Source organism: Pelodiscus sinensis, chromosome 14 (genome assembly GCF_049634645.1).
Source record: "Pelodiscus sinensis isolate JC-2024 chromosome 14, ASM4963464v1, whole genome shotgun sequence".
Taxonomy (NCBI): domain Eukaryota; kingdom Metazoa; phylum Chordata; order Testudines; family Trionychidae; genus Pelodiscus; species Pelodiscus sinensis.
In genome coordinates, this window is record NC_134724.1 from 12,427,925 (window position 1) to 12,455,544 (window position 27,620).

At 47.7% G+C, this 27,620-nt stretch overlaps 1 protein-coding gene across 9 annotated transcripts in view; it reads right to left on the minus strand.

Annotated features, from left to right (window-relative positions):
* Positions 1-488: 488 nt before the first annotated feature.
* The window catches only part of CHD2 (chromodomain helicase DNA binding protein 2), a 108,649-nt gene continuing 81,517 nt past the window's right edge, over positions 489-27,620 (minus strand). For 4 of the 9 annotated variants that reach the window (XM_075897005.1, XM_075897006.1, XM_075897007.1 and 1 more), the window contains 13 exons: positions 21,852-21,893; positions 20,369-20,508; positions 18,670-18,808; positions 18,386-18,536; positions 16,826-16,948; positions 15,758-15,886; positions 14,424-14,561; positions 12,937-13,068; positions 10,169-10,347; positions 7,872-7,971; positions 6,688-6,904; positions 5,836-6,085; positions 489-4,849 (listed from right to left, as the gene is read on the minus strand). In XM_075897005.1, coding sequence (XP_075753120.1) covers positions 4,516-4,849; positions 5,836-6,085; positions 6,688-6,904; positions 7,872-7,971; positions 10,169-10,347; positions 12,937-13,068; positions 14,424-14,561; positions 15,758-15,886; positions 16,826-16,948; positions 18,386-18,536; positions 18,670-18,808; positions 20,369-20,508; positions 21,852-21,893 — 2,074 coding nt within the window. In that variant the 3' untranslated portion in view covers positions 489-4,515. Of the gene's footprint in view, positions 4,850-5,835; positions 6,086-6,687; positions 6,905-7,871; positions 8,911-10,168; positions 10,348-12,936; positions 13,069-14,423; positions 14,562-15,757; positions 15,887-16,825; positions 16,949-18,385; positions 18,537-18,669; positions 18,809-20,368; positions 20,509-21,851; positions 21,894-21,915; positions 27,468-27,620 lie in introns of those variants that run through there. The other 5 variants (XM_006123330.4, XM_075897012.1, XM_075897011.1 and 2 more) reach the window with 5 other exon arrangements.

Consider the following 27,620-nt stretch of genomic DNA (forward strand, 5'->3'; position numbering starts at 1 on the left):
CTTGAATTTCCGCAAAAGCACTGACGTTTTACTGTAAGAAATCAGTGCTTTTTGCGGAAATACTATGCTGCTCTCGTTCGGGCAAAAGTCCCTTTTGCGCAAAACTTTTGCGCAAAAGGGCCAGTGTAGACAGCTGAGATTTGTTTTCCGCAAAAAAGCCCCAATCACGAAAATGGCGATCGGGGCTTTTTTGCGCAAAAGCGCGTCTAGATTGGCCACGAATGCTTTTCCGCAAAAAGTGCTTTTGCGGAAAAGCGTCCGTGCCAATCTAGATGCTCTGTTCCGAAAATGCTTTTAACTGAAAACTTTTCCATTAAAAGCATTTGTAGATAATCATGCCAATCTAGACGTAGCCATGGTATATTAGAGCAAATGACTGCAGCACACACACACACGAAGCAAATGACTGCACCACACACACACACGAAGCAAATGACTGCACCACACACACACACGCACAGAAACAAGAAGCCTGCAAGGTTCTGAAAATCTCAGTAACACTTTTTAATATACAATAATCAAAAGTACAGCAGTTTTACAGTGTAGGAAAATTTAATACATACTATATAAACAACATATTTACATCAGAAATCACTAGGACAGTGGCATTTTCTTCACAAATATAAATTAATATTAATTACTGTTTTAGTCAACAGGTTTAAAAGTCCACAAGTTTACAGTAAGCGTCCATTCCCCCCCTTTGCTCAGGGGGAATGGGGGTAAATGGATGAGAAACTAGTACTTTTTTTGTGGAACACTTGAATAGTTCATGTAAAGATCTCAAAGAGCTGGGCACTGCACCAACACCACCTGTGCATGTCTGTGGGGCTTCTGTTTTCTGGTGCAAATTCCTAAGTGACTCAATTTTTAGTTTCCAATGGGATTTGTGATGTCACTGTGAGACCAGCTTAAATAAACCAAAACCAAACCAAGAAGTTGCAACTTCTTCCTTCAGCAGGACTAGGATAATTCACAGGCTGGCTTAGTAGGCGCTGCTGCATCACGATGACATGAACACCACATTGAAGTTTATGGCTGTGGGACTGTCCGACCCCACTGCCATTCTATTGCTAATGGCTGATTTTGTGGTCCCTTATTTTGGGACCAAGGGTGTGTGCCTGTGGGAAGGGAACATCTCCCCCAGATTTGATTTCCCCAGCTTCTGTAAAACCAAAGACAGTTAAATCCACCCACCACAGCAGAACTCAAAATAATCCATACTTTAGCGTTAGGCCTACATGAAGGACTTCCCAAGTGCAACTCTTAAAAGGATGTGGACAAAGCTTTCACATTTGAATTTTGTTTCCTTCTGTGTAAAGAAGAAAAACCAAAATACTTTTCAAACTGACTGGAACCCCTGAGGGCCAAGCTCCTCAATCTGGATGCAACAAACCCCTCCCCATTGGGTTTATGGTTGCTTTGCACCAACCTTAACACTGGTCTGGCCAGTACTGCCTTTTGCTACTACTTTATGGCACGTAACACCATGTTAGGATTTCATGAATGGGAACTGAAAACAACGTAAATCTCTTTGCTTCACCTGGCAAGAAGGTCAATTTAGTATTCACATTATAAGCCAACACACCTCTATTTGAAAAGAAAGGACCCATTGTGAACACCATGTCCACTTGTCATCACAGCTTAGTGAAAACGTGCCGGGAAAGACACTATATCTACCCTCCACTCTAACGGGGGAAAAGACATGAGAGCTAGTCCCCTCTTCCCTTCTGTCTACTGCAGAGAAATTCTTGGTTTGCTTGGAAGAGGCACCAATCCATGCTCCTAGTTCCCTGGTAGCAAGCAAAGCCATTTTGCGTCTGTTCAGTTTTGTGGAAAACTCAAAGAATGGGAAGCACATTTCCCATGCCTCCAAAGAGAGAGACTTCACTAGCCTCCAAAATTCTCTTTAGGCTTAGTTCTGAGATGCCTCTGGGTGCCACTGACAGGACATACAACCACAGTGGGCTACCCAGCCAGACCCCTTATAAAGGTCATGCTCTGCATGGCCCTTGGCACTGATGGGGTTACATTAATGGGGTGAAAGAGCAGGTGATAGCCTCCCAGCTGGGTATACATGCTTTTGTGCACAGATTGTCAGTCACCTGGAATCATGCTTTTGTTCCCACTTGCAGCAAATCGTGGTGGGTTGTGAATGATCTAATGGGACAAGGGATAACCTAATAAAAACAATGGGCTCAGAATGGATCAAGCATACAATGATCACATCAGATTTGAGGGTCTCACTCCAGTCAGCCTCAAGCGGACAGGAAGCATGAATGTTATTAGTGTTGATTTGTGAGGTATCTTCCAAACAGCCAAGAGAAGAGTTAACACCTTCGCCTTAACGACCCAAATGCAGCAAAACCTGCCTTTACGCTCCCTCCCTCCCCCCGAACAGGTATAGTCCTGTCTCAAGCACTACCCCAGGGGTCTCCAGCACTAATTGCGACCTACATTCATCCATGAAGTCAAGGAAGACAGAGCAGGAAATAGCTCTTCAGCTCTACAAGCGCCATATGGAAATTTTCTCCTTGGGCCATTCTAGTCCTTACTCTGGACACTGCAGATTCAAGGCAACTTACCAGTAAAAGACAGGCAGCGAATTAAACCTCGCCCTCTCCTCCGGCCTTTAAAGGGAGGAGTGTTCCCATTTTGTCCAAGCAAAGGTCACCCTGCCACCTCTCCAAGATCCCGGGGCTGCACCATTTACATTATATTGAGCAGCTGGCCACAGGCCTCATCTTCGGGATGCAGCTGCCGTTCGCACAGACTACAGGTCCCAGCCTGAAATGTTCCAGTTTAATCTGCACGGCCTGGCTGCTTGCAACAAGGAAAAGCCTGGCACTAGGGACCTCCAGCCTCCATGGGCCTTGACTCCATATTAATGACGATGGAGCTGAAGTTCAGAATCTCTCCTGCCTTACATTTGACCAGCCGGCTCTGCTTTGGCTGCCCCTGACTCACTGGGAGTGTTCTGAGAAATCCCTCCCTGCTGGAGGTTACTCCTTCATGCTGCCCCATGACCCTAACCCTTTAAAGAATGTTTGCAGTGATCGCTATGCATTTGAGCTGCAAATCATTCAACTCCACTCTCCCTTCTTGGGCTTCTTAGACATCTACTGACTAGGGGGACAGCTCCCAGACGTTCAAACACTGAGAGTTTAGGAGTCGCTTGGGCCTTGGCTCCCCAGAAATCTACAGGCTGAGTGCTTATACAAGCTCCTGATTCGAAGATACAGAAGTTCATTCAACGCAGCTATTTTCTGCGCCTCGGAGCGAGCGCAGCTGCCTGGAACGCTGGCAGGTCTGTCCCTGCTCGGAACACTCCAGGCAGCCAAGTGCATCCACGTGTAGCTCTGCCTGGCGCCAAGCTCAGCCCAGAGTGCCTGACCCTTCCATTTCCCAATGTCTGACAAGAGGAGTTAAGACGGGCACCCCCGTTCTCCAGGTGCAGCGATGTGCCCCAAGGTCAGAGCAAGTCAGCAGCTGAAGGGAAGTCAGAACCCCGACCCCTAGAGCTATTCCGCCTCCGCAAACCGTTCCGCTTCCAGGCACGATGTGCTGCGTCAGGGCCTGAGCAGCCTGACTACCAGTGACAAGAGAGAAATGGGGCCAGAGGGTTTGGGTTATGGATGCCTGAGCCCCGCCCACTGGGAAATACTGTCACTGCTCCCATTTCTTCCCTTCTCGCTGGCTTAAGGGGTGAATGAAGGCTCTGCTAAGGGATTCTGTCCCTTCCCTCTACTGTCACGACCCCCACCTGGTTTAAGATGTCCAAGCTCCAGCCCCGAGCTGTTGCAGAGGACGGGTACCAGTGCACAAAGCCAAGCCAGTCCCTTGAAATGGATAAAGACATGAGAAAGGGCCACAGGGGCCAGGAAGTGATGGATTCTCACTCCCACCGTTCTGAGTCACTCTGGAGAGGGCCCCGAGTTCCTCCTTCCAACACCCATGATAAGAGCAGGGTCAGTCACTGACTCCAAGAGTGACCTCCTTCCCACCCCCGAATGCATCCCACCCCCACTCTGGTTACACACAAAGCCCAGCCTGACTGGGGTATGCCCACCCCACAGCAGCATCTGTTATGTCACGTCACGTCAGACTGGGTGCACACAGCTGTCTGCAACGTCTTAAGCAGCATCAATCCACGTTCTTGGTTCTGGGGAGAGCTCCGCAGCGGTGAACTCATCACAAGAGTCTGTGAGGTGCCGCCTTCAATGAAAAACAAAACTAAAGCAAAGAATGATGCCTGTTCCCACCCCCCCACTCCCAGTGGGCAATGGATCCAGTTCCAATGGTAGACTGGAGAAGGCGGCTGTGAAAAAGGAATCCAGGCCAGAACTAACAGCTGGGGAGAGCTCTGCCCACTCCCCCAAATCCTCCTTCACCCAGCAAGACGATAGCAGCATGTTCAGAATGTTCAGAGTCTCCGGTTACTGGGTTGGAAAAGCAGCCGCTGTTGCATCAGCCCAAGTATTTCAGATGCATTCTCCCTCCTCTCCTGTCCCAGCCACTTTATGTTTTCCGAATGTTCCAGTTATAATCTGGATTGTTTTTCTGTTCTAACGACCTATCCAGGGGCGACCTGTGATCCAGGGGTGACTTGGAATCATGAGGGGATTTTTGAGACGGGGGCGAGCGAGGGTCCGAGACTTGGGAATGAGGAGGGGGAAGCGGCTGTTTGTAATCCCCCAATTTGTCTGTATGGAAGGACCGGTAATGGTCTGAAGGTCCCTGACCGTGGTATCCCATAGGTGGTCTGTGATCAGACATTCGTCTGAAATCCTGCTGGTGGTAATTCTGGGGCCTGAACTCATCGGATCTTCGCCGCTTGGAATCGTGATGGTGTCTAGATGTAAAAAACAAACCCACAAAACAACATCAGCTCAAGAGAAGACACTTAGGCAGCCCTTCTTTCCCCTCCTGAAGTATCCAAATTCCACCTCGAATAATGCTGCTGGTAGTGATTTACACAGCTCAGTAGGTGTGGATAGCACCCAGCAAACAAACAAGGTGTCCTTTCCCAGGTGAAGCTAGGAACCTAACTAGCAGAGACTTGGTGTTCTTGGGAGAATGCTACCTGTGTGTGTCTCGATGCAGGGCCGGAAGGAGGCATGGGCGAGCCGGGCAGCTGCCCAGGGCGCCTGATGGCAGCTGTAAGGGGCGTGCAGCGTCCCTTACAGCTGCCATCAGGAGCCACGCGCCCGGCTCCTGCAGCGCCAGCCCCGCGACGGTGGAAAGCAGCACCCTTGCCCTTACGGCTGCGGGGCTATGCACGGCCCGGCGTGTGCGCTAGCAGCGCTGGGCTGGGCAGCGCATGCCCGGGCCCAGGGCGGCAAAAGGGCTCGGGCCGGCCCTGTCTGGATGTAGGGGAGGACAGAACTAGCAGCTAGGCCAGGAAAAAGGAACTTATAAACCAGAAGGGAATTGGACAGGGTGAGGGTGGTCAAAGTTATGGGGCGTGAGGGAAGAAAAGCAAAGTCACCTAGATACTTTCCCAGTGAGCTTGTAACACTCATGGGCTGGCAACCCCCAATCAGAAACACACACAAATGAAGACCCAACACTGGACTGTCGTTCCTAGGGTTTGGTAACAATCAGGCTAGAGCTGATGTCTAAGATGATCAGATGGCAAGGCCGAAATGAGAACTCTCAGAATGCCAAGGCAGAAAAGAAACGGGAACCCAATTCAGTGGCTAAGTCTGGGTTCCATCTGAATCCATTTACAGCCCCCCATTCCACTGAGATCCCTAGATCCCCGTGGTGGCAAGCAAGAAATGTACAAATGGTTGCACACTCCAGCCAGCTGGCTTGTGATCATCCACATTACGTTACCTGTCGTAATAATCTCTGTGTCCCCTGTGGTCTCGGTCACTGTTGTACTGCTCATACGGCCTCTTGCGGGAGAGGTTATTTGGTCGGTAGTTCCCGGAGCTTCGGTGGGGGTCGCCACGAGACCGACGCTCCCCATAGTGGTGATCCTTGTACCAGTGCTGCTCATACTGGTGATGCCGTTCTCCACCCCACACCTGGGCGCTGTTGCCCCCATAGTTAAATTTCCGATCTCTCTGCCAGTCTCCTCGATCTGCAGTGAAGAAAACACAGGCCTGAAGGTTGGTCCTACTATCACTTACCTGCCCTGCCAGTCACTGGTCAGAAGAGACCATGGCACAGGGAGCAAGCCTGCGAGGTACTCAGTGGCAATGGTTTTTGTTTGCTTTATTCGAGTTTCCAGGCAGTAGCTTTGTGGGTTCTAGAAAGTCCCTTCTGTGGTTCAGATACAGCCCGTTTATAAGATAAAATTCTGAAGGCAGCAAATACCGATTTAAAGAGGAACCTTTTCAAGAGTTTATGGTAAAAGGAAGAAATTAACAAAAGCAAAACTGACCTTGAATATCAGGGAACAAAACCCTAATTCTGCTCTCCTTTATTCTACATACTCTACATTGTGTTCTCCTCCCTACAGCCTCTGAACACCTTCCACTCATGTGTTATACAATATGAATCATGTCTCTTGTGTCTGATTTGTTCTCCCACCCCTCCTCTCCCTGGGAAACCCACAGGACTTCCAACTGGACTGGAGAAAAGCCCTGGGGGACGTACTACAGGAACAATCAGGCCTTGGCTTGGGATGGACAGGGAACTTGCTAGCACTAATCTTTTGCTTCTCTCGTCTGAAGGACCTACCTGCATTACTGAAGTGCCTCTTGTTAGGGTGGTTGTAGTTGTCCCGCGGGTGCCCATGCATCTGCTGAGGGTGAGAGGGGGGCAGGTGGAGTTTCTGAGAATGGGGGTTGGGAGGCAGGTGAGACTGAGACATGAGGGAATCCCGGCTGGAGCCAGAAGGCTCTAGGCGGAATGGCCTTTTGCTGCCAGCCATGTCCTCCTTCTTTTTCTGCTCCTGCTGAGAACAAAGGAGACGCTTCCAATACCATGGAACAGAAGAGATGATGATGCTTCCCCCCTTCGATTCCCCTCAACGCCTCGGGCAGGTTGTGAAACCCTGTCGGTTGCACTCTGAAGTAGAGTAGGAAGATTCCCGACCATCCAGAGACCCGCCTCCTCACTGGGGATTTTGCAACGAATGACTTTTGTGCTCAAGAAAGTAAGGAATCAATGGAGGCTGAGCCAGACACAGTGCCAGGCTGGAGATGTACAAGTTTCCACCACACCCCCCTCTGCCAACGCATCTTAATCCTGACAGTCAGCACCATCCCTGATTTCTACTCTTCCAGCGGAGACAACCCATGTGCCATCCCCAACAGGAAGGGTCCAGGGCGAGGCAACAAAAACGAATGGACGAAAGAAGAGAGGCACTTCCGCATGTGCAAAGAGCATCACATGACTAGCACTGTGTCATTTCTAAAAGGGACAACTAAGGAGCGAAGCTGGAGGCAAATCTAAGCCAAGAGTTGTCGAGAAAGCCAATTAAGGACCTAAACGCCCTGTATCATCCTGCAAGACCTAGAAAGCACTGAAAGTAGGGGTGTAAAATCCCATTTAATGAGTTAACCAGTTAAATGTTATGTTTAGCTGATTAACTGATTAAATGGGGGATGGGCAGGGGGATGCTACCATCCTTGCTGGTTAACCGTTTATATCCCTGATTGAAAGTTTATACTTGCAAGTGCTGGGGAGCTTATGGTGCAGTTTCTCAAACACAATTCTCAGGCAACAACAGTCCTTGAATTTTGACCCAAAGATTTATAGTACACCAGTCACCACATCCACACAGTCCTACTGGTACCCTAGCTTACATTGTGATGCTGTTGCAATTGCAGCAAACAGTGGCTAACGCTAGGGAAGAGATGCAAGAATTCCCTGTTCTATACAGACTCTTCCTCACCCAGGGAGCACATTTCAGATCTTACCTCCTCTTCCTGGGATCTTTTTTTGTGAGCCATTTTGTAGAGTTTGTGCAATTTTCTGGCATCAAATTCTGTGAACTTGGACACAAATATCCACAGGTTCCTAAAGGGATATTAAGTTTTTCTATTAATTACTAAACAACAGTTTCCCAGCTTATGGCTGTACCTGCTGCTTAGCCAAAGGCCTTAAGAACAAGGCCTCAGACTGTCAGTGAGAGAAGATCCATACACCGGCAGACTGTGATTTAGACTCTTTTTTTTATACCCCTCTAAGTAGCTGAGTACTAAGAATACACCTAAATTCTTAAAGTATAGGCCCTTACAGGCAGGCCGCAATATTTAGATCCTAACCGGTCTTTGCCTGGGAACTGTCAAAGACAGGGCTAGAGTCCTGCAACAGGGCTTTTTCTTGACAAATGTTTTTCTTTTTATCATCTTAACAGTTTCCCTTGCAAAATGGAAGGGATTCTTCCACCACTCTCCACGCAGGTGTTTTTACAACTCCCACTGCCTGGTATACAGGCTCATGCTGTGTGTGGAGGATAAGCTCCAGATGACTGATATAAAGGTTTGACGAGTGTTGTATAAGGAGAGATAGTTTTGTGGCTAAAACTATTTACACCCATTTGGCCAAACCCATTTTTAAACTGATTCATGGGTTCATTTCTTAGCTCTGCCACAGACTCCCTGTATAACCCTGGCTAATCATTTAATCTCTCTGTACCCCATGTCATCTGCAGTGAATAATTCCTAATCCTTAGCTGAGTGGCTTTTTGCAGATTGTACAAATGAGGAAGACAGGATAAACATACAGTTACATCCTCACACATCCCAAGCCAGTTGCATTGAAATGAGACGATTTTGGGCTGCTAGAAAGGAGATCCACTCTATCGCCTTCAGCTCTCTGTCAGGCAAGGACCCACTTCTTCATAGTTGGGGCTGTGAAATCCGCATTCCTTTATTGTTTTGTCATTATTTATGCTCCCCGCTTGTCTGTTGTTTATCTCTATGGTCTCGGTCTGGTCCTTTGATTGTTTGTCTGCTGTATAATTAATTTTGGTGGGAGTAAACCAATTAAGGTGGTCAGATAGAATTGTTAAATAATCATGTTGCAGAATATTGGGCTTGGTTAGTTAAACTGGTTAGTTACATTTCAGCAAAACGATTGGTTAAGGCAGTGTGTCGTAAAGTGGGCTGCGGGCCTGCTTTGTTTACCTAAAGGCTCCATAGCCACAGAGCCTCGCAGCTCCCATTGGCTCCGGTTTGCTGTTTCCAGCCAAGGGGAGCCATGGGAAGCGGTGTGGCCGAGCAGAGCCGCTTCCCGTAACTCCCCGTGGCTAGAAACAGTGACCAGAGCCAATGTGATGCGAGGCTTTGTGGCTACAAAGCCTCTAGGTAAACAAAGTGGTGTGAGCCCACCAGTGGCCCGAGACTCACTTTGAGAAACTCTGAAAATTTACCTTAAATGGGGAGCAAACAGGAAGTAAGAGGGGAACAAGGGAAAAAGGAAACTGGATTCACGCTAGCTGGAAGCTAACACCAATAAACGTCGCATTGTCTGCATCTCCAGTCTTCGGGTATTGCTGTTCTCTGTTCATGTGAGAAGGACCAGGGAAGTGGAAGGGTGAAGGGATAAGCCTTCCAACAAGACCCAATATCCACTTCACCTTTGTCTATTTCACTCATCTGGACTGTGAGGGGAAGGGCAGGCTTCACTTCTTTTTGTCATCTCCTTTTTGGCATCAGCCTAACGCTGTTGTATTTAGGGTCCCCTCCGAAGGCTGGTCAGCGGCCTTGAAAACAGGTGTTAGCAGCCTCCCTCCAGTTCCTAATAAAGGGCTGACGTCCTAAGCATCAGTCTATGTGTGGACACACATTTCAGCTTCAAAGGGGCTGTTTTGGTCTTGCTGAAGTGTAAGGAATGTGACTTCCGCGGCGTACATCTCAGCCCCCCTTCACCCTCTAACTGAAGTGCACAGGCCTCGGCACATGGTTTACACCCATTTGGCCAAACCCATTTTTAAACTGATTCATGTTAAACCGGTGACGCTTTTCAACGCAGATGAAGCCCTAGTCTCTGAGAGGCCAAGGACAGAATGGGTGATGGTTTCTGATCCCTTCCAGCCAGCTTGATCAGCTTTCAATAAGGTCTTTGCAACAGGCCGGGGGAAATACTGGAAGTGGGAACTTTGGTACATGCCTCCTATAAAATGGCTGCAAAATCCAGCACCCTCCATGAGAACACTATGTTTACCTAACCGTCCACAAACTAGCCAAAGGAAAACTGAATGGTCTGTTACCTTCTCCACAGCTTGATGTGCTCCTGGTCAGAGTAGGCTTTAAGGCACTCTGAGATGCGATCTCCAATTTTCAGGAGGCAGTTACGAGTGTGCTCCAGCTGTTCTTGCACTGTCAGTCCCTTATCTGGCTTGTCAAGTTGCTTCAGCGCCTTTTTCACTGGCCTCATCCTCTCTTTGCACTAGGATGAACACCACAAAGCAAACATTCATTTGTAGTAAGATGAAGGCCTAAAACATAAGCCAATGCAGCACAGGCCTGGTCTGAGGCCTAGCTAATAACGGACAAGATATGGCTAACAAAGCCAAGCTAAGCTGTGAGCAAGAGGCAAACCCCTGCTGACGGAACTTGGCACAAACAGGGCTGAGAATGCAAAACACTAATTGGTAATAGGCCCAGGTGCAAAACAACAATTGGTACCGATTATAAGTTGAAATCACATGGTACCATCAGCTCATTAAAAAAAGACCTTGGTACCCACTCCTCACAAATACAGACCCAGGTTCAGGAAAGGGTCTAATAGGACAGCATGATGGATAGAGATGAGCTAATCAAACCACAAGGTACAGAGGGATGGGTGGTATCTAAGTAGCATCAGAGGGTGGTAACCTGATATGTCAGCAGTGACATGTGATTTGCTTGTACCTGTATATAAAGTGGTGTCCTGGGGGGGACAGTCTTTGTATGACCTAGGGGCCAGTGGAAATTTCCCATTGACTGAGTCATTCCATTGTGGCAAGTACATGTGGGTAGTGGTTCAGTGTAGAGTCTACTGACAACGGTTACTGTACTTCACTTAACAATAAATCTGGCCTGGCGCCTTTGATGCTTATCTGGTTTGTGGTCTTTGGGGGCCCTCTCAGGAGGACCACATCATTGAGCACACACTCAATCAGCCTTTTGGTTATCATCAGTGACAGAGACCTGCGAGGACACCTCAGCAGTAAATCCACCTAGCTACATCATTAATTTCAGGTGTGGGTTTCACCCTTTCTGTTGACCTTCTCTCAACCAGGTGCTTGCTGGGAAACTGTTAAGTCAAATCCTTCATTCAGTGTTAAAGTCAGGAGGTGTACCAGGCAAACAGCAGAGGAGACATACACTATAAAGCATGAAGAGTCTGTCCTCAACACCTTCCACCCAACTCCATCTTCCTTCTGGAAACACACAATGTACTCTGCACGTATTGAGTATGAATTCTGCCTGACAGCCTAAGCCTAGGACTAAGATGGACAATGGACATGTCGCTATTTAGGCATTACAAATAAAATACATGGGGTTAAGACCATGGCCAAAAATCACACTGCCAGATAAAAATGTTTTTGGACTATTCCTATTCACAAAACTGAAAGTTAGAGGAAATCATCATTCTTCTTCTACTTTGTGCACACGACAGCACTTTGCACTTTCATTCTCTCCTTTTTAGTCTGCAAGTCAGTCATTTTCCCATGGTTTGCCTAGAACAACCAAGAAACATTCTGAGATTGGTGAGGGTGGCTGAAGAAACAATCTGTGGCAGCGTAGTGCTGAGTTTCCATTTACACAGGTTGGAAAGCAGTTACTGTGAAACTTACTGCAACAACTCAGTGAGTTTTACTGCAAAAACTGCAGAGCCTCAACAGCGTGCCCTGGTAGCCAAGAAGGCAAATGGAATATTAGTTTGCAGTAGGAGGAGCATTGCCGGCAGATCTAGAAAAGTGATTATTCCCCTTCGGCTCTAGTGAGGCCACAACTGGAGTATTGTGTCCAGTTCTATAGAAAGGATGTGGACGCGTTGGAGAGGATCCAGTGGAGGGCAACCAAAATGATTAAGAGGCTAGAGCACATGATCTATGAGGCGGGGCTGAAGGATTTGGGCTTATTTAGTCTTCAGAAGAAAAGAGTGAGGGAAGAGTGAGAGAAGTTGATAGCAGCCTTCAACTTCCTGAAGGGAGGTTCCAAAGAGGATGGAGAGAGGCTGCCCTCAGTAGTGACAGATGGCAGAACAAGGAGCAATGGACTCAAGTTACAGTGGGGGAGGTCTAGGTTGGATATTAGGAAAAACTATTTCACTAGGAGGGTGGTGAAGCACTGGAATGGGTTACCTACTGAGGTGGTGGAATCTCCATCCCTAGAGGTTTTTAAGTCTCGGTTTGACAAAGCCCTGGCTGGGATGATTTAGCTGGGATTGGTCCTGCTTTGGGCAAGTGGCTGGACTTGATGACCTCCTGAGGTCTCTTCCAGCTCTAGGATTCTATGAGAGCCACAGGACATGCAAAAATTACTCTAGAATGACCTCCCTATGCTTCCAGCCCTTGTCCACACATTGCTACAGGGTCACACCACTTGACCTATGACTCTTAAACCAGCAGTGGGAACGGATAGCTTTGGTTTGAAATAAGAAGGTGGATAGTGTCTTAAGGTGCTGTACTGCCTCTTCTATGCCTCTTTCTGTCGTGTTCCCACCAGAGGGATGAAATAAGAAAATGCCTTACCAGTGAAACTGAGTGGCAGAGAATCTAGAGAGGAGATATTCCGAACCTGGTTTTAATACTATGATTGTTTTCTGGGACAATGACTCCCTAAGGAGGCCTTGATGTTTCTCCCATTTGAGATTCCCCTGTGAGAACCACCATCCTTTCAGCCAAGGAGAAGGCCTGGAACGGACTCCTTTTGCCACTTGTCCACTGTACTCTCAAACTAGCTGCAGGTTACCGAATGCGACGTGTACCTTTCCTTCCAGGGAACCCCCGTGTTCCCGCTGCTAGGCCCTTTGTCTCCAGATACTCACTATGCTGAACGTTTCCTGGTCCAGGTCATCATCCTCGTCTTCCCCAATGGGGATGGGCTCGCTCCCAGCTGTAATGTGGACAGGACCTTGAGATCGCTTCCCTTTGCTGCCAGACTTGGTCTCACTTTTGGGCTTGAAAAGAACAAAATTACACCCCTCTGACAATGAGCCCAAGCTGGGGATTCTGCATCGCCTGCCGTGGAGCCCTCCATGACAACTAGTGCTGGTGGCATTAAATGGCGTGCTTCTCTCCAGCCCTTTCACCCAGACCAAGAGTCACAGCACAGCTGAGAGAGGAAACTGGAGCAGGCACACTCTGGGGCTAACGTTTTCAGAAGTGGCACCCATGATTTGGAGTCTGAGCACAGCGGGAGGCAAAACCCACCGATGAGCGGTTGTCCTGGAGAATTAGTTCCTACTGGGGGTGGGTATCCCCTGGGAAGAACAGACCCACCCCTCCTCGCCCCCGCATGGCCTGAAATTCCACTGTACGGCGGTGGGAACTGTACACACTCAGAACCTCTGGAAAGGAAACAGCGGGGACCCCCCAAATCACTGCTGCTCGTGGAAATTCTGAGCTGCCCCAGAGTGCACAGGAAATGTGTGCAAGAGCTGTCAGCGGAACCTGTGTCTCATAGCAACCCACCCTGCGCTTCAGCCTCAAAACTCTCATTGCTCCGTTAGTTCTGTTCACCGCTGAAGGCCATGCCGCTTGTCACTGGAAGGGGACTTCCCCCTGGATTTGAAGTGCGCTTTGAGTTTTGACTTAGGATTTCAGTGGCATAATACACTAGCATTTCTATATACCTCAGACACCCACACATCACTATTACGGACCCTTTCACCTATCCCTAGTCTGAATGAGTCTGTGCCAGCAGTGACCCAATGCCCACCGGGCAATTTAGTTACATTTCCCACACAGCCTGACACTGGTGCGGACAGGCTCAACCTCTGCTGACAGGGGAACAGCCAAGATATTATTTCCTGGCCCCCATGTCGGGTGGGTTATGATGGATAGATTTGAAATTGAGAGCAGTTCAGACACAGCCTGCCAACACAAAGAGTAATTAAAGCCTCACGCCCTTTCAACAAGGGGCTCCAAACTCTTTTCTCGAAGCCAGCTGCTCCAGGATGCTCATCTGATTGGGGATAGTCACCTTTTAAATCAGTCTGAAAATAGCGCATGCCCTTTCACGCGCTACACTTCGTTCCCAACCCACAGAACAGGCCTCCATTTCCATCCTTCACTGCAGGTGTCCTTCCCCTCCTACTCAGGGTAAGCTCTCATTCCGAAAAGCTCCGGGTGCTCAGAGGCAGAGAGGCCTCCTTCTCACCCCCCACCAATTCTTACTAATAAAGGAAGCCCTAGCATTCTTTCCCATGGGAATATCCAATCTCAGAGAAACTGCTCTCCTAGACAGGTATTGGGTCTGAAAGTGATTGAGAGCCTAGAATGTGTCTCTAAAGGTTACATATTTGCCTCATACCTTCTCTTTCTTTTCCTTTTTCTTTTTCTCTTTATCGCCTTCTTTTTCCTTCTTTGTGGTTGACTGTTTTTCCTTGTTCTCTTTGTTTTCTTTCTTCTTCTGTTTCTTTTTCACCGGGCTTTTTTCCAAGCCATCCTCCTAGGAAATTAGTCACAGGCTCAAACGTTGTTCACCAAGTCAGGGCTCCTCACCTCAGACACGTTTATCTATAAGCCTATGTCCTGTAAGCACACCTCATTCTTGCTGGTCATTCAAACTTCTCCTAGGTCTAATTAACCTACATAAGCCCAGAGCAGCAATCTGCCCTGCCCCCACAAATCCTGCTTCTAAGGTGAAACTATCAAACTAGCATAATTCTGCAGCTGACTACCAAACTGCAGCTACAAAGAGCACTTAGCTAGTCAGGCGGCACAGCTCTTAATGCTTCTGACCAGTATCTTAAGAAACCTTAGTTTAAACTATCTGCAAAGCTAGTCAAAGAGAGGGTTTTATCTTGGTAAATTCTGACTTGACCGATGACAGGCGAGGACAGACTACAGCCAACAAATGCTGAAAGTGGCCCAGTTTTGGAGCCCATCCACAATGCTCTGAGCACTGGCTTAATGGAGAGGTTGGAGAAGGCTCCCCACCTCCTAGGTTCCCAAGTAATTAAATATGTTGCTGTGACAGGGCGCCTGCCCTGCACTGGCCCTTTAATACCAGGACTCCGGCCCGGAGCTGGGGCTAGCAGAGAGGAGGCCAGCAGGAGCTAGTTAGGGCTAGAGAGGGCCCAGCTGGCAAAGACCCAGGACTGCCCGAGTGGCTGGGGGCAGCCAGCTGAACCCATTAGGGCGAGTATGAGCACAGCTGGCTCATATATATAGAGAAGCCCAGGTTGCTCAAGGGAGGAGAGAGGCCAGTGAGGGGCTGGCTGTGGAGGAAGCAGGAGCTCCCAGGAGGGAGACCTGCTGGGGCTAGCCAGCTAGAGCTGGGAGAAGGCCAGCTAAGGCTACCCTGATGAGGGGCCGGAGGAAAGGCCCGGGCGTGGAGACAGGTTACAGCCTGGCTTAGGTAAGCGGGGCCACGGAGATAAGCCCAGATGCCTATGATGAGCAACCCATACAGACTGTATTCTGCCCTGAGATGGGCTATATGAAGACAGTCGGGGGCACTGAGGCGCACTGGGGTGTGAACCCCCTGACAGTTGCCCATGCAGATCTGCAGGGCCCCTATTTCAGTTTTTGCTCTGTGGCTGCTTGGGGAAGTTCCACCATGTGCTTTTTCAGTCTAGTGTCTGATGCACCAACACAATTCAAGCCGCTCTTTAAAAGCCCCTTCCACCTGGGTCAACACACCTTGACTTCTCCCTCTTCCGACGGGTTGTCTGAGTGCCGAGGAGAGGACAGTTCATTTCCATGCTCATCTTTGACTTTGGGAGCCTTGTTCTCTTTCTTCACACGTGGTTTCCTCTTCTTCAGTTTGGCCTGGAGGAAGAAGAGAAACCAGTTAGGGCTGGAAAACAACTTTTTGAAACAGAAAGACCATCTACGGGCAAGAGTAGGTGTCAGTCTGGAGACTGACTGGGAGATCCAGCAGGCCATGGGAAATGACTCTGAGGCACTACATGGAATTACAACCTAAATCAGAGGGTCTCATTTTCGCTAGTAAGAGGAAATCCATCTGAAGTTTGTGAGTTCAAAGGACTATTCTGAACACAGAGTTGCTATGAGAGAATTGCTGGCACCAAGCAACATGGTGACAGGGCAAATGAATGAGAGCTGGTACATCAGAGGGCATTTAATGTGACATCCAAGTTGCAGTATCCAGGAGGGATAAAAAGAGCTTTATTTTGGTACATTCACTACCTATCTCCACAGTGCCAGGGCTCCTTGCTAGCTGGCACATGGACAACCCTACACACGCTAGAATTGTTCATCAATCCTCACAGCTCACTTTAGAGTTTACATCTGCTTCCGACAAGTGATGCAGTAACACGAGAATCCAGGAGTCCTGTCTACTGATTCTCAGTGTCTCACCCATTGAGGACACAGGTAAAAAGACCTGAGCCTAAGATCTGAGAGTCAAGACCCACCCGCACTACCAGCAATGTTCCCTCATTTTTTTCTATGCGTTATGTGCACCGAGGCATGCACAGATGTGCACCACCAACAGAAACACATGCTGCTGGCTGTGGGTGCTCTGCTAATCAGCTGGGCAGCATTTTAGTCTCTCTCGGGTGGCTGTCCAAGCACTCCGCTTACAAGGAACGCTCACTACCCGCTCTTGGTTCAATCTCACGAAGGGATCAGAGTTCAAGCACATTCACAGTCCACAAGCTAGGAATGCAGGACAGAGTGTCCTCCTAAGTAGCGCCCAATCCCTTCTCACCCCCCCACCAAGCACTCAGCCATCCCCTCACTCACCTCTTCCCCATCGTTCACATTTTCCTTCTTCTCCAGCTCTTTCTTCAGCAATTTCAGTAGATAATCAACACGAGTCTGGAGCTGCTTCCCCTGCGGTTTCTTATCTGTCTCAACAGGTAGGATCTTTGATAAAAACAAAACACCCACATGCACCTATCAAGCCTGGAAGTGAGCAGACATGCACCAGTAATCCTCACCCCCTTCCTGGTGACTTGGGAAAGGGAAAAAGCCCACATCTCTTAAGGGAACTGCCCTACACTGCCCTCCCAGCCACAAAGCCCCAGATCCTCACATAATTAGGTGGCAAACTCACACTAATTTCAATGGGAGTTAGGCGCCGAAATCCCTTTTGTGGTTCGTGGCCAAAGAGCTCTCTCACAAGTCTCCTCCTTTCATAAGGCAGAGTGCAGAACTCTACCAACTGGGGGGCAGGAGGTGGGGGACAGCCTCCCCATACTGGTACTGAAGTGATTGGGCATGTGTGAGCACAGCCTGGTAGGAACTTAGATTGTTGCTCTCTCAGATTACAGAAGAACTTCTCCAGTGAGCAAGCCAACACATGGTAAAATACATCAAGGAGCCTGTGTTGCAACAGACACTATGCTCCTTGTTTTGACAAGTCGAAATTTATTCATGACACTGTTTCACAGTAGGCCAATGCTGCGCCGTCACTTGAGGAAAAAGAGCTATTTCTGTAAAGCTGATTTTACTGGTTTGTGTCTTTATAAAATGCAGCTCCACTTGATTGCTATCGCTGTGTTCTTTAACCAACTGACCCAACTAATTTAAAAACAGCAATGACATGGCCGGGGCATCTGCGTTATGACATGAGATGCAGCTGCTGTCTCTGGGTGAGAATCTTCAGCCCAGTGCATTAGCAGAGGGAGAATGAGAAGAGCTCTTCTGAGCCACCCCTGCAAAGAGGAGATTCCCATGGCTGCGTGTGCGATGTTCGTTTCAGTTTTCAAATGCATTTCTGAGCATCATACCTCTGGGCGCTCGCTTACACCACGACACAACCTGCTCTTTGCTACCTTGCATCTGGGTCTGACAGCTTTGTCTGAGCTTAGCATTAACCAGTGGGGAACCCTTATGCAACCAGCACCAATACACTGGGAAACGCTCTTCACATAAGGAGATTCAGATGCAAAACAAATGGCCATTAAAGACACACACGTACAGCTCAGATGCAATGATTCCAAGGCCAAAATGGACCACCTTGATCATCTCATCTGACCTGTACAATACAAACTTCCCCAGAATAATTCCCAAAGAGGTTGCAGATGATGGACCCACCACACCTTGCACTTAATGCCGTGAGCCAGTGTTTCTGATCCACCGCCTTATTTTGATATGTTTTATTCAGTGCATTTCAAGGCAAATATGCTGGCATTCAAGTAACAACGCTGGTTTCCACCAAGCACAATACAGCATTCCAGAGAGGCCACGGTCACTGTTTTCTTTGTTATTTAAAGTATTCACACACATAAACATCTCTTTTTGAAGCAAAGTGAATTGTGTTCTCCCTGAGGCTAAAGCGAGCAGTGCCCAGAGACCTACCTTATCAGTTAGCTTCAGTTCTGGATCTGATTTAATTAGCTCCCAGTTTCCATAGCCATGCTCATAAATGCCCAGCAATAAACGAGAATCCTCCTCCACTCCCCAGTCTACATCGAAATGAGCAGCTTTGACCCGGCAAGTCAGGCAGTACCTGCAGGCATTTCAAAGACGAGAGAGGTGGTGAGGGGCTCCTCTCCAGCCCTGTGGTGTCAAAGCAAATCTGCAAACCCAGGCTTTCCTTGACCAGCCCCAAACCCCAGCTCCTCCTAGCCATGCAAACTCACTTCCTCTTCTCCTCTGGGTCCGTGGGAATGGATTTGTGCAGCATTTCGAACTCCTCTTCGTGCTGGATGATGGATTTCACGTTGACTTGGACACCAGAGATCTTGAGGGTCGGACCCCTCCTTTTCCCAGGTCCCTTTCCTGCTCAACAACAACAAAAGTTCCCAGCTGAAAGCACTATGACAGATTGAAAAAGATGCTGGAAAAGGTGCAGATACGGTCAAGGACTTTATATGCCTCCCCTCATACTCTGTCGACGTCTAGGGCCGGCTGGTAATGCCTGAAAAGCAGGGTCTCCTTTCACTCGGCGTGGCAGTGAATCCTTTGTCGCACTCCAAGCAGGCCCACCAACAGGGGAGGCAAAGGCAGCAACTGCCCCGGGGCCTAGCCACTCAAAATGGACCAGGGCTCCTGGCCACGGCCACTACCACTGCCACAGCAGCCAGGCCCTTTAAATTGCCGCTGGAGCCCTGCGTGGGGCACTCCGGCAGCTGTGAGGGTTGGTTTGGCCAGGGTGAGGGAAGAGAGTGGTCCGAGCACTGCTGAGGGCTGGCTGCTGTCAGCCACCTTCTAGAAGCATAGAGCCAGCCCCCCAGCCTTGCCCGGAAGCCCAGCAGGTCTTTCAATTCCCTTGACTCCAAGCCCCTTCCAAAGTCATTTGCTTTTGCTTAACTATAAATAAAACAGCAACGTTGCAGTTCAGCCAAGGTTACGCAGAGACTTAATGGCAGACCTGGCAAACCCCTCTCCCCTTTCTCTTTTCTAGATTCCCTGTTACTTGGGCCAACCACCACCACACTGCTTCCTAGAAAACCAGAGCATGCAGGGGCAACATACAGGGCTGTATATTCCTCAGATCTTGGACATACGTGCAGTGTATTTACTCAGTGCTCTGAGGGCACTGGCTCGGACAAGGTATGCAATGCAGGGTACATGCTATTGGTTTGATTCTAGCCCAGAAAGCAACTAAGATATGCTCCTGTCTGCTGACTGCTCCAAAGCCTAACGTGAGATGAGTTCCTGGCTGTAGCCCATGCCGTAGAAATCCCCTGGCACCAGGCGCTAGGAGCACGTCTAGACTACACGGCTTTGTCGACGGAGCCATGTAGATTTGTTTACTAGGCAAAGGGAAATGAAGCCTAAATTAAATTAAAATGGCTGCCGCGCTGTGCCGATCAGCTGTTTGTCGGCACAACGCTGTAGTCTGGATGCTCCGCGGTCGACATCAAAGGCATTTGTCGACCTCCCCGGTAAACCTTATCCCACAGGGAGGTCGACAAATGCCTCTGATGTCAACCGCGGAGCGTCCAGACTACAGCGCTGTGCCGCCAAACAGCTGATCGGCACAGCGTGGCAGCCATTTTAATTTAAATGAAGCGGCAATTATTTCAATCGCCGCTTCATTTCCCTTTGCCTACAACCCTAATCTACATGGCTCTGTCGACGGAGCCACGTAGTCTAGACGTGCCCAATCACTCCCGGCTGACACTGTTCAGAGCGGAAGATTCAAGGCTTGGAGGTGGGAATAGCTTCTCGCTGGCAGAGGCAGCACGGGTGAGGTTTGTACTGTTCTTTGGTTAACAGACTACAGCCCCCGTTGCTGCCAGTGTGGCGTTCCATCAACCCACAACTCGGATAGTTCTGTATCTGCATTTTGGCCCATCAACACCAAGAGCATCAGCCTGCGCCCCTTGCACTCACCGTCTCCGGGGTTTTCTTTCAGCTGCTCCTCGTATTCCTGCATTGCCGACACACAGCTGTTGTGAATAAGTTCCCCTAGACGCTTCAGATCCGCTATGGACTTGTCCACCAGCTCAGCATCGCGAGCAATGCACTCCAGCCTGAGAAGGGAAGAATTGGGAAAGCATGGCTCCACACCTGGCTGCTAGCACGGCTCAGAGACGCCGAGGCCAGCTACTCTGATTCAGTAGCATCTCCCTACGCGAGACACCATTTACAGCACTTAATTTCGTACTGCACCCACTCCTCTTTCAGATTCAGGTGTCTGAAGCTTCCCCAGTCAAGCACATCACTTCCAATAGCATTTGCACTGCTAGACATGGAAATACATTTTATTTTAAAGGAACGGTGGTGGGGAGAGAGGGGGAGAGACAGAGAGAAAGAGTGTGTGTGTGTGTGTCTACACACATATACACATACATCAACTCCCCCTCCCTAGGAAAACCAACACTTCTATGCTAGGGATGTATACTAGGCTGATACTTAGCATCTAACTGGTTAACCCAGTGTTTCTCAACATTATATATATATATATATATATATATATATATATATATATATATATATATATATATATAAATGGATAATTTATAAAAAAAATATACACATACACACACACACACACCCTCAATACCTACAGATTTCAGACACACAATTTTTTTTTCTATCATTGCAACACATTTGTTTAAACAACTTCAAAGTAGCAGGGCGGACGATGAAATTTTTGGGTGTAAAAAGTAAAAAAATAATAACGTGCTGTAAAACTTAAAACACAAATTCAATTTTCTCCAAATTTCAGTTGGGTTGATGTTCCCCCCGACTTCTCTAAAGTACCCCAAGGGTACTTGTACCACTGGTTGAGAAACACTGGGTTAACTCTTTACATTCCTATTTCATGTCTGCCTCTGAGCTGACCCTTTTCTTGCTACTTCTGTTTTTCACACCATTTAGAGCAAACCCCACGTTAAAGCTTCGGTACTGAAGAGTTTCAAGGCACATCAAGAAGCAAGTGATCACACACCAGGGCACTAGACTGGCACAGAGTTGCTTTGCAGAAGACCACGGCATGTATATCCTGCTCCTGCAATGTTATGTAAGCACTAGGAACGTGGGGGGCAGGGGAGGCCTTTATCTGAAAGCATTTACCAGTGGCCATCATCTGAGACAAGCTGGACTACCAAGCAACTCTCATGTCTCCAAGGGCAACACTTCCACACCTTTCACCCTGAATACAACAGATCAGTCATATTTTGCCCCCTCAGAGAAGTCTAATCTATGCCCATGCTTAATGCCTAACAGTTAATTGCATCTAGGAGTAGAGCAATGCACAGAGACCTTTGTGTGGCCATTTGTGTCTCTTGTTCACCCTTTTCAGCAGTGTAACATTCAGAACTACAACTAGCCTATATGATTCCTCTCAGGATCAGAGCCAGTTTGCACATACCGTTCGAGTGGAAGCCCAAACTTCTTATAAGCCTTGATAAACCTAAGCAACAAAGAAAAAAAACAACAACAATATCAATATAAAGGTTCCTAACTTGCAGTGTATTTGCAAACATTTAGTTAGTTCAGCCCTTTTGTCATTTCATGTCCAAGGCCTAAGGAGCTCCCCAGGCCATTGTGAAACTTAATTCAGCCGTGTTTGCAAAGAGCTTTGAAGTCCTTAGCTAGAAGGAACTGGAGAAGGACAGAGGCTTGCTCTCAACACTAATTTTACTAAAAAGCTTGGTTTAAAAATCAGCAACTCAAAGATGAAAGAAAGTTGGTTAAAGCTCAAGAAATCCCCTTGACCATCTCTGGCCAAACCTCTGGATCTCTGGGAAGATGCAGACACTCTGGGAAGACTCAAGAGGTTAGAGAAAGTTCTATCTTGGAGAGAGGCAAGGACACAGCTAGAAAGGTAATGCTAGGGAAGGAAGAAGGACCCCTACATGGACCACCTGCAACAACCCTTTGGGGGGCTACTATTTTGGCCCAAATACAGCAGCATTTACATTTTGTTCAAATTAAAACTGCCAGGAAACTTTTCTTCTTGAAGGTGAATGTGGGGCTCCTGAACAAAGCCAGAGGAACAGAATAAAGACAGGAACTCTAGGTTTCTCCGTGGAATGGCTACCAGCAATTCTAGCTTACATTGTCGGCTGCCCCCCACCCCCACCCCCTTGCTGCGGGCTCTGCAGTTTTTCTTGGAGCCAGCAAGCTCCATCCGAGCAGCTGGCCCTGCTCCTGAGGAGCCAGCTGCCCCCACTGCAGGCGCTGCAGTTTAGGAGCTGGCAGGCTCCATCCCAACATGAGCCGAGTCCTGGAAGTTGCCCCCGTGTGCATACGGCTCTGCCAGCCACACTCTTGGGACGCTAGCTGCTCCGTGCTGTAGCTCTGCAGCCGGTGGGCTTCCAGCGAGGGCTGCTGGCCCTCTCTCAGGGTCCCAGGGTGCCCAGTATTTCCTCTGTTTTTTTCATCCATGGGCAGATTTAAATTTGGTATGTAATATACGTGCATCAATATTGAGATAAAGTGAGGATACGCTCCACCAGCACAAACAGAAAACCTAAATATATCATTTTTTAAAAGTGCCATAGATATGGAAGAAGACTGTTAAAACAAGGCATAATCTACAAGGCCACTGCTTAAGATATTTAATATGAAATCAAATTAAAATAATTAACACTGTCCTTTCTCATCCTAACAACTCAGGCTGGCAAACACACCAAAATGTGGTATACACAAAACAGCTATATAAAAAAAGAAATGGGCATTAAGAGAAAGCAGAAAAATGTGCACCAAAGGCCCAATCTATTATATATTTTGAAGAGTTTGTTTGTGGATTTATTTGTGTAAAATAAAGTCATACTTCCCAATTAGATATAGATACCCAAATTTTGCATAAGCAAACCTGCCACTTAAATTAGCTGAATGAACTACTTCTTACACCGGAATATGCTGGGTGAAAGGTTTAAATAATTATTTTTGTTTTTCATCAGAAAAATGTCATGACTATTATGATTAGCGTTCATAAAAAATATTTGCTAACAAAATTAAAACTGAGTCGCCTATTCAACTCGGTGCAAAGAAAATTTTAGTGTTACAAATCACAAAATAATTCAAATTAGTTACCGAAAGAGTAATGGAAACTTCACGAGTTTCTGATTAAAATTTACTATGTGTGGTAATTCAATAAAATGAGTAAGGTTTGAAGTTGAAATCCTACAAATTTTAAACTGTTCTTTTACTTCTCCTTTGCAAACACATTAAGAAAAAATTCTTATATATTTAACTTCTTAAACTTCCCTGTAAGTGTGATCTATGCAAAAGGACTTTGCCCAGTCAACATCGGGCCTCACCTGCGAGCTTAATAATAACCTTAAGACCACTTAAATCTTAAGGAAAAACTTCTTACAAAATGAAGCATCTGCCACAACAGTACTATGCTATGGATTATGTGGTTCACAAAATCACGCATATCATCTGAACATAGCTCAGTTTTAAGATGCTGAAAAACACACCTGTGAGTCAACTATAAATATCATGCCCTCATCGCAAATATGAATACAATATTTTCTGGTACTGAAAGGAATGTAAAAGGCACTCATTCAGGCTTATACAATTTAAAAGGGATATCAACTCAATTAATACTTCACGCACAGAAAACAGTAAAAATAAATAATTAAGCAAGCAACACAGAAAGCAAACAAGTGACACCACTAAAAACACAAGGGGAAATAGAACAACTGGTTGGTTATGTGTATTTGAAATAAGTGTGTAGGACCTACACACACTGTGCAAATGCTGTAGAGCCCTGTAGAAAAAGGCAAAGTTTTCCTGGTTTCACAGTGTTTCACCAATTTAAAAAAATCAAAGTAGCCTTGTTATGTTTTAAACCCCCCACACCTCAAGGAAACAGAGCGCTTGAACAACGGCTTGGGAGTTTGCATCCCTGCTTCAAAGAGCTTGCAAGTAAGTTCTCATCCTGCAAGCGTAAGACTACACCTAATGTCCAACTCATCTGATGAAGTGGGCTTTACCCAAGAAAGCTCTCGTTAGTCTTGTTAGTCTTTAAGGTGCCACAGGACTATTTGTTATTAAACCTAGTGTTTGATACTCTGAAGAATCAGAACTACACTACAGAACAAAGACCTGGTGTCTTAATGGTTTTCAATTCCGTTCCCCAAACAAATTGTAAAAACCGTATGGAAATCACTTGACTGGAACCCAAGTGGTTTTCACTGAGTTTTAGAAATTGTTGGGAAAGAGGCATCTCTCTTGGTCAGAGCCACTGCAAACCCTAGGCTAGGGCTCAGAGTCAAACATGACAGGTTAAAAATATTAGACTTTGGATTTCTTTGGAAAAACAAACCATGGTTACTGGAGTTCTCCTCCCAGCCCCACCAGCTCAGCTGAGGCTCAAAGGGAATCTTGCTCCCCTCTGCTTGCTACCAGAGTAGCTGGAGATCAGACTTCCAGTCTCTCCCAGCCCCAGTGGGCTGAAATGGAGATGGACTGTCCTCTACCTGCTGCCTCAGAACAGCTGCAGCTCACACTTCCAGTCTCTCCCAGTCCCAAGGCAGCCCAGCTGGGGCTGCATGGAGTGGAATGCTCCTTTGCCTGCCTCTGCAGAGGGAACTTTTCCTGGCTGTTGCAGGCAGTCTGGCTGGGAGTGGGACACCCCAACCTTAGTCCCACTCCCCAACCCCACGTGACCCACTGGATCCTCGCCCACCTCTGTATTCTGTGAGAGCTACCCTCTCCCCACAGCACACCTTCCATGTCTTCTTCAGGGGCCTCAGTGGCACCTAATCAGTGGATCCACAGCCATGCCTGCCTCTAATTAGAATGATGGCCCTTCGTTTTCTCCTGCACGGGCACGCAGGTGTGCACTCTTCAGGGAACTATGGTCCCAGCTGCCAGCCCCACATCTGGGGCTTTGCCGCTGCCCCGCATCTGTTCCCAGTGTCCCTGGCATTTCGTCTGCACCCTGCACCCAGGGTCCCCACTACAGATGTTCCAGTGCCAATGACTCACAATGAATCAGACAGCCACAACTATGGGTTATCTTTGTCAAGAGCCTTTATTTACAACAAAAACTGCCCAGTCTTCTGTGTAAAAATTAAACTAATCATTTAAACTTTGCATAGCATCCCTGAGCTGTCCAAACCCAACACTTTGTGCGTAGTATCCCTGAGTTGTCCAAACCCAACACTTTGTGCGTAGTATCCCTGAGCTGTCCAAACCCCAAACCATCAGATTACACTTTCCATTCTACTGCTTATTTTTGTTAAGAAAAATTAACATGTCGACATGCTCTGGTGTCAGTCTCGAGCGCAGCCGATTTATAGTCAGGCCAGCGCTAGAAAACACTCGCTCTGCAGGCACAGAGGTTCCTGGAATGCACAAGTAACAGTTTGCCAGTTTTCCAAGCCTTGGAAAACGCTGGGCATTGGCCTTCCACCACTCCAGTGGACTGCATTCCAATGAAGGGCAAGGCTCCCTGAGGTAATCTTCCAGTTCTTTTTCCACAGAGTTCTCCTCATTCTCCTTTTCGGTGTAACCTTCACCTAGAAGCATCACTATGGCGCTCGTCTTTTTCTTCAGCGCTGGCTCTCTCGGCTCATCTGGCGCCGCACCTCTTAGTTCAGCCCCAGCAGTTGGACGTTCTTCTACTTCTAATCCTGACGCAAGTTCTAGAAGCTTTGCCTTGGCGGCAATCTGGACAACCGGTGAAAGAAACCGCAGGTGTTTATGGCGTGGATCTAATAAGGAGGCAATCAGTGCCGGTTTGGCAGTTACGTCAGGATCGCCGGGGGTCATGTGACGCTGCAGAGAGGCGCTAACAGCACCTTTGAAGGCGGCGACCGTTGCATTTTCAGCAGAAGCTTTGCTTTTGAGGTGAGTTTGGAGAAGACTGTTGCAAATTGGGTAAATGTTTGAAATTGACGCTGACTGTTCAGCAGACATGGCAGTCGTAGCGCAATTCAAAGCGGAAAGCACCGGTAAGATATCTTCTATGAATTGCCAGTGCTCATCATGCAGCTGAAGCATTCGGATGTCAGGTTGTTTTGTTACAGTGCTATCTGAAAGCACAGCTGTTATAGCCCACCTTTGCTCACTGAGTCTTTCGAACATGTCACAGACTGAATTCAGGCAAGTTTTACAGGACTGGATTAGAGGGTGTTGCTGAACACGAAGCTGAGTTTGTTTTCTTTCCAATGCTTTTCTGGCTGCGGGGCTGTGGTGGAAGTGTGCAACTAGTTTACTTGCAGCTGTAACAGCATGATCCACACAACTGACAGAGAATCCATCGTTTATGGCTAGCTGCAAGGTATGGGCAAAACAATTGATGGATTCCCATGCAACATACTTTGGTGTGTTAGCGAGCATAATGTTGTTTGCATTGTCATGTACGCATGCCAGGACACGGCCTGCCAGCCCCCATCTTTCCACCACAGTATTTAATTGTGCAGCAAGGTTCTCTGCAGTTTGTCGTTCTATGAGACTTTCCGTTTGTAGAACTGCTGATCGAAGCTCCCAGTTTTCAATGTAATGGCAAGTGACAGTCATGTAGCTTTCTGTAGTTAATGCCATCCAGCAGTCAGTGGTAAAAGCTACTTTAACAGCTTTGTCCAATTTTTCACGGAGAGACTTCACACCGGCTTCATAGCACTTTTCTAACTGCAAAGTCATCGTCTGTCTCACAGGCACACAGTATTCAGGTTCTACAAAACTCATCAGTGCACGAAAACCTGTCCCCTCAATGACGCTTACAGGTAGCATATCTGTAGTGATCATGGTGCACAACAATTCTGTTAGCTGTTCCTCGCGTTGGGCATTGCATCTTCTCGAACTGTCAGAAGCCACTGCTGCCAGCGGGGTTTGATTTCTGCTTTCTGTTTCACATGAAACAGAGGGATGTTTCAGCTTCAAATGGTTGAGCATGGACCCGGTGCTCTTTGCATACCTCAGCTCTGCAGAACACAGTTTACATTTAACAGCGTCTTCGCTTATTTGTGTGAAATGATTCCAGGCAACACTCTTTTTTGATCGCTCCATCTTAACTATGCAACAGCTGTCACCAAAAATAAAATAAAAAAAAAAACTTCAATGCTGTTTGAACTGTGAAGAACGCTGGCAAAGTGTCACACACAGGTGGGATACAGACAGTATTATTGCTGTATTTTGCCCAGGAAAACAAGGATAGGTGGTAGCTGCTTGAAGCTGG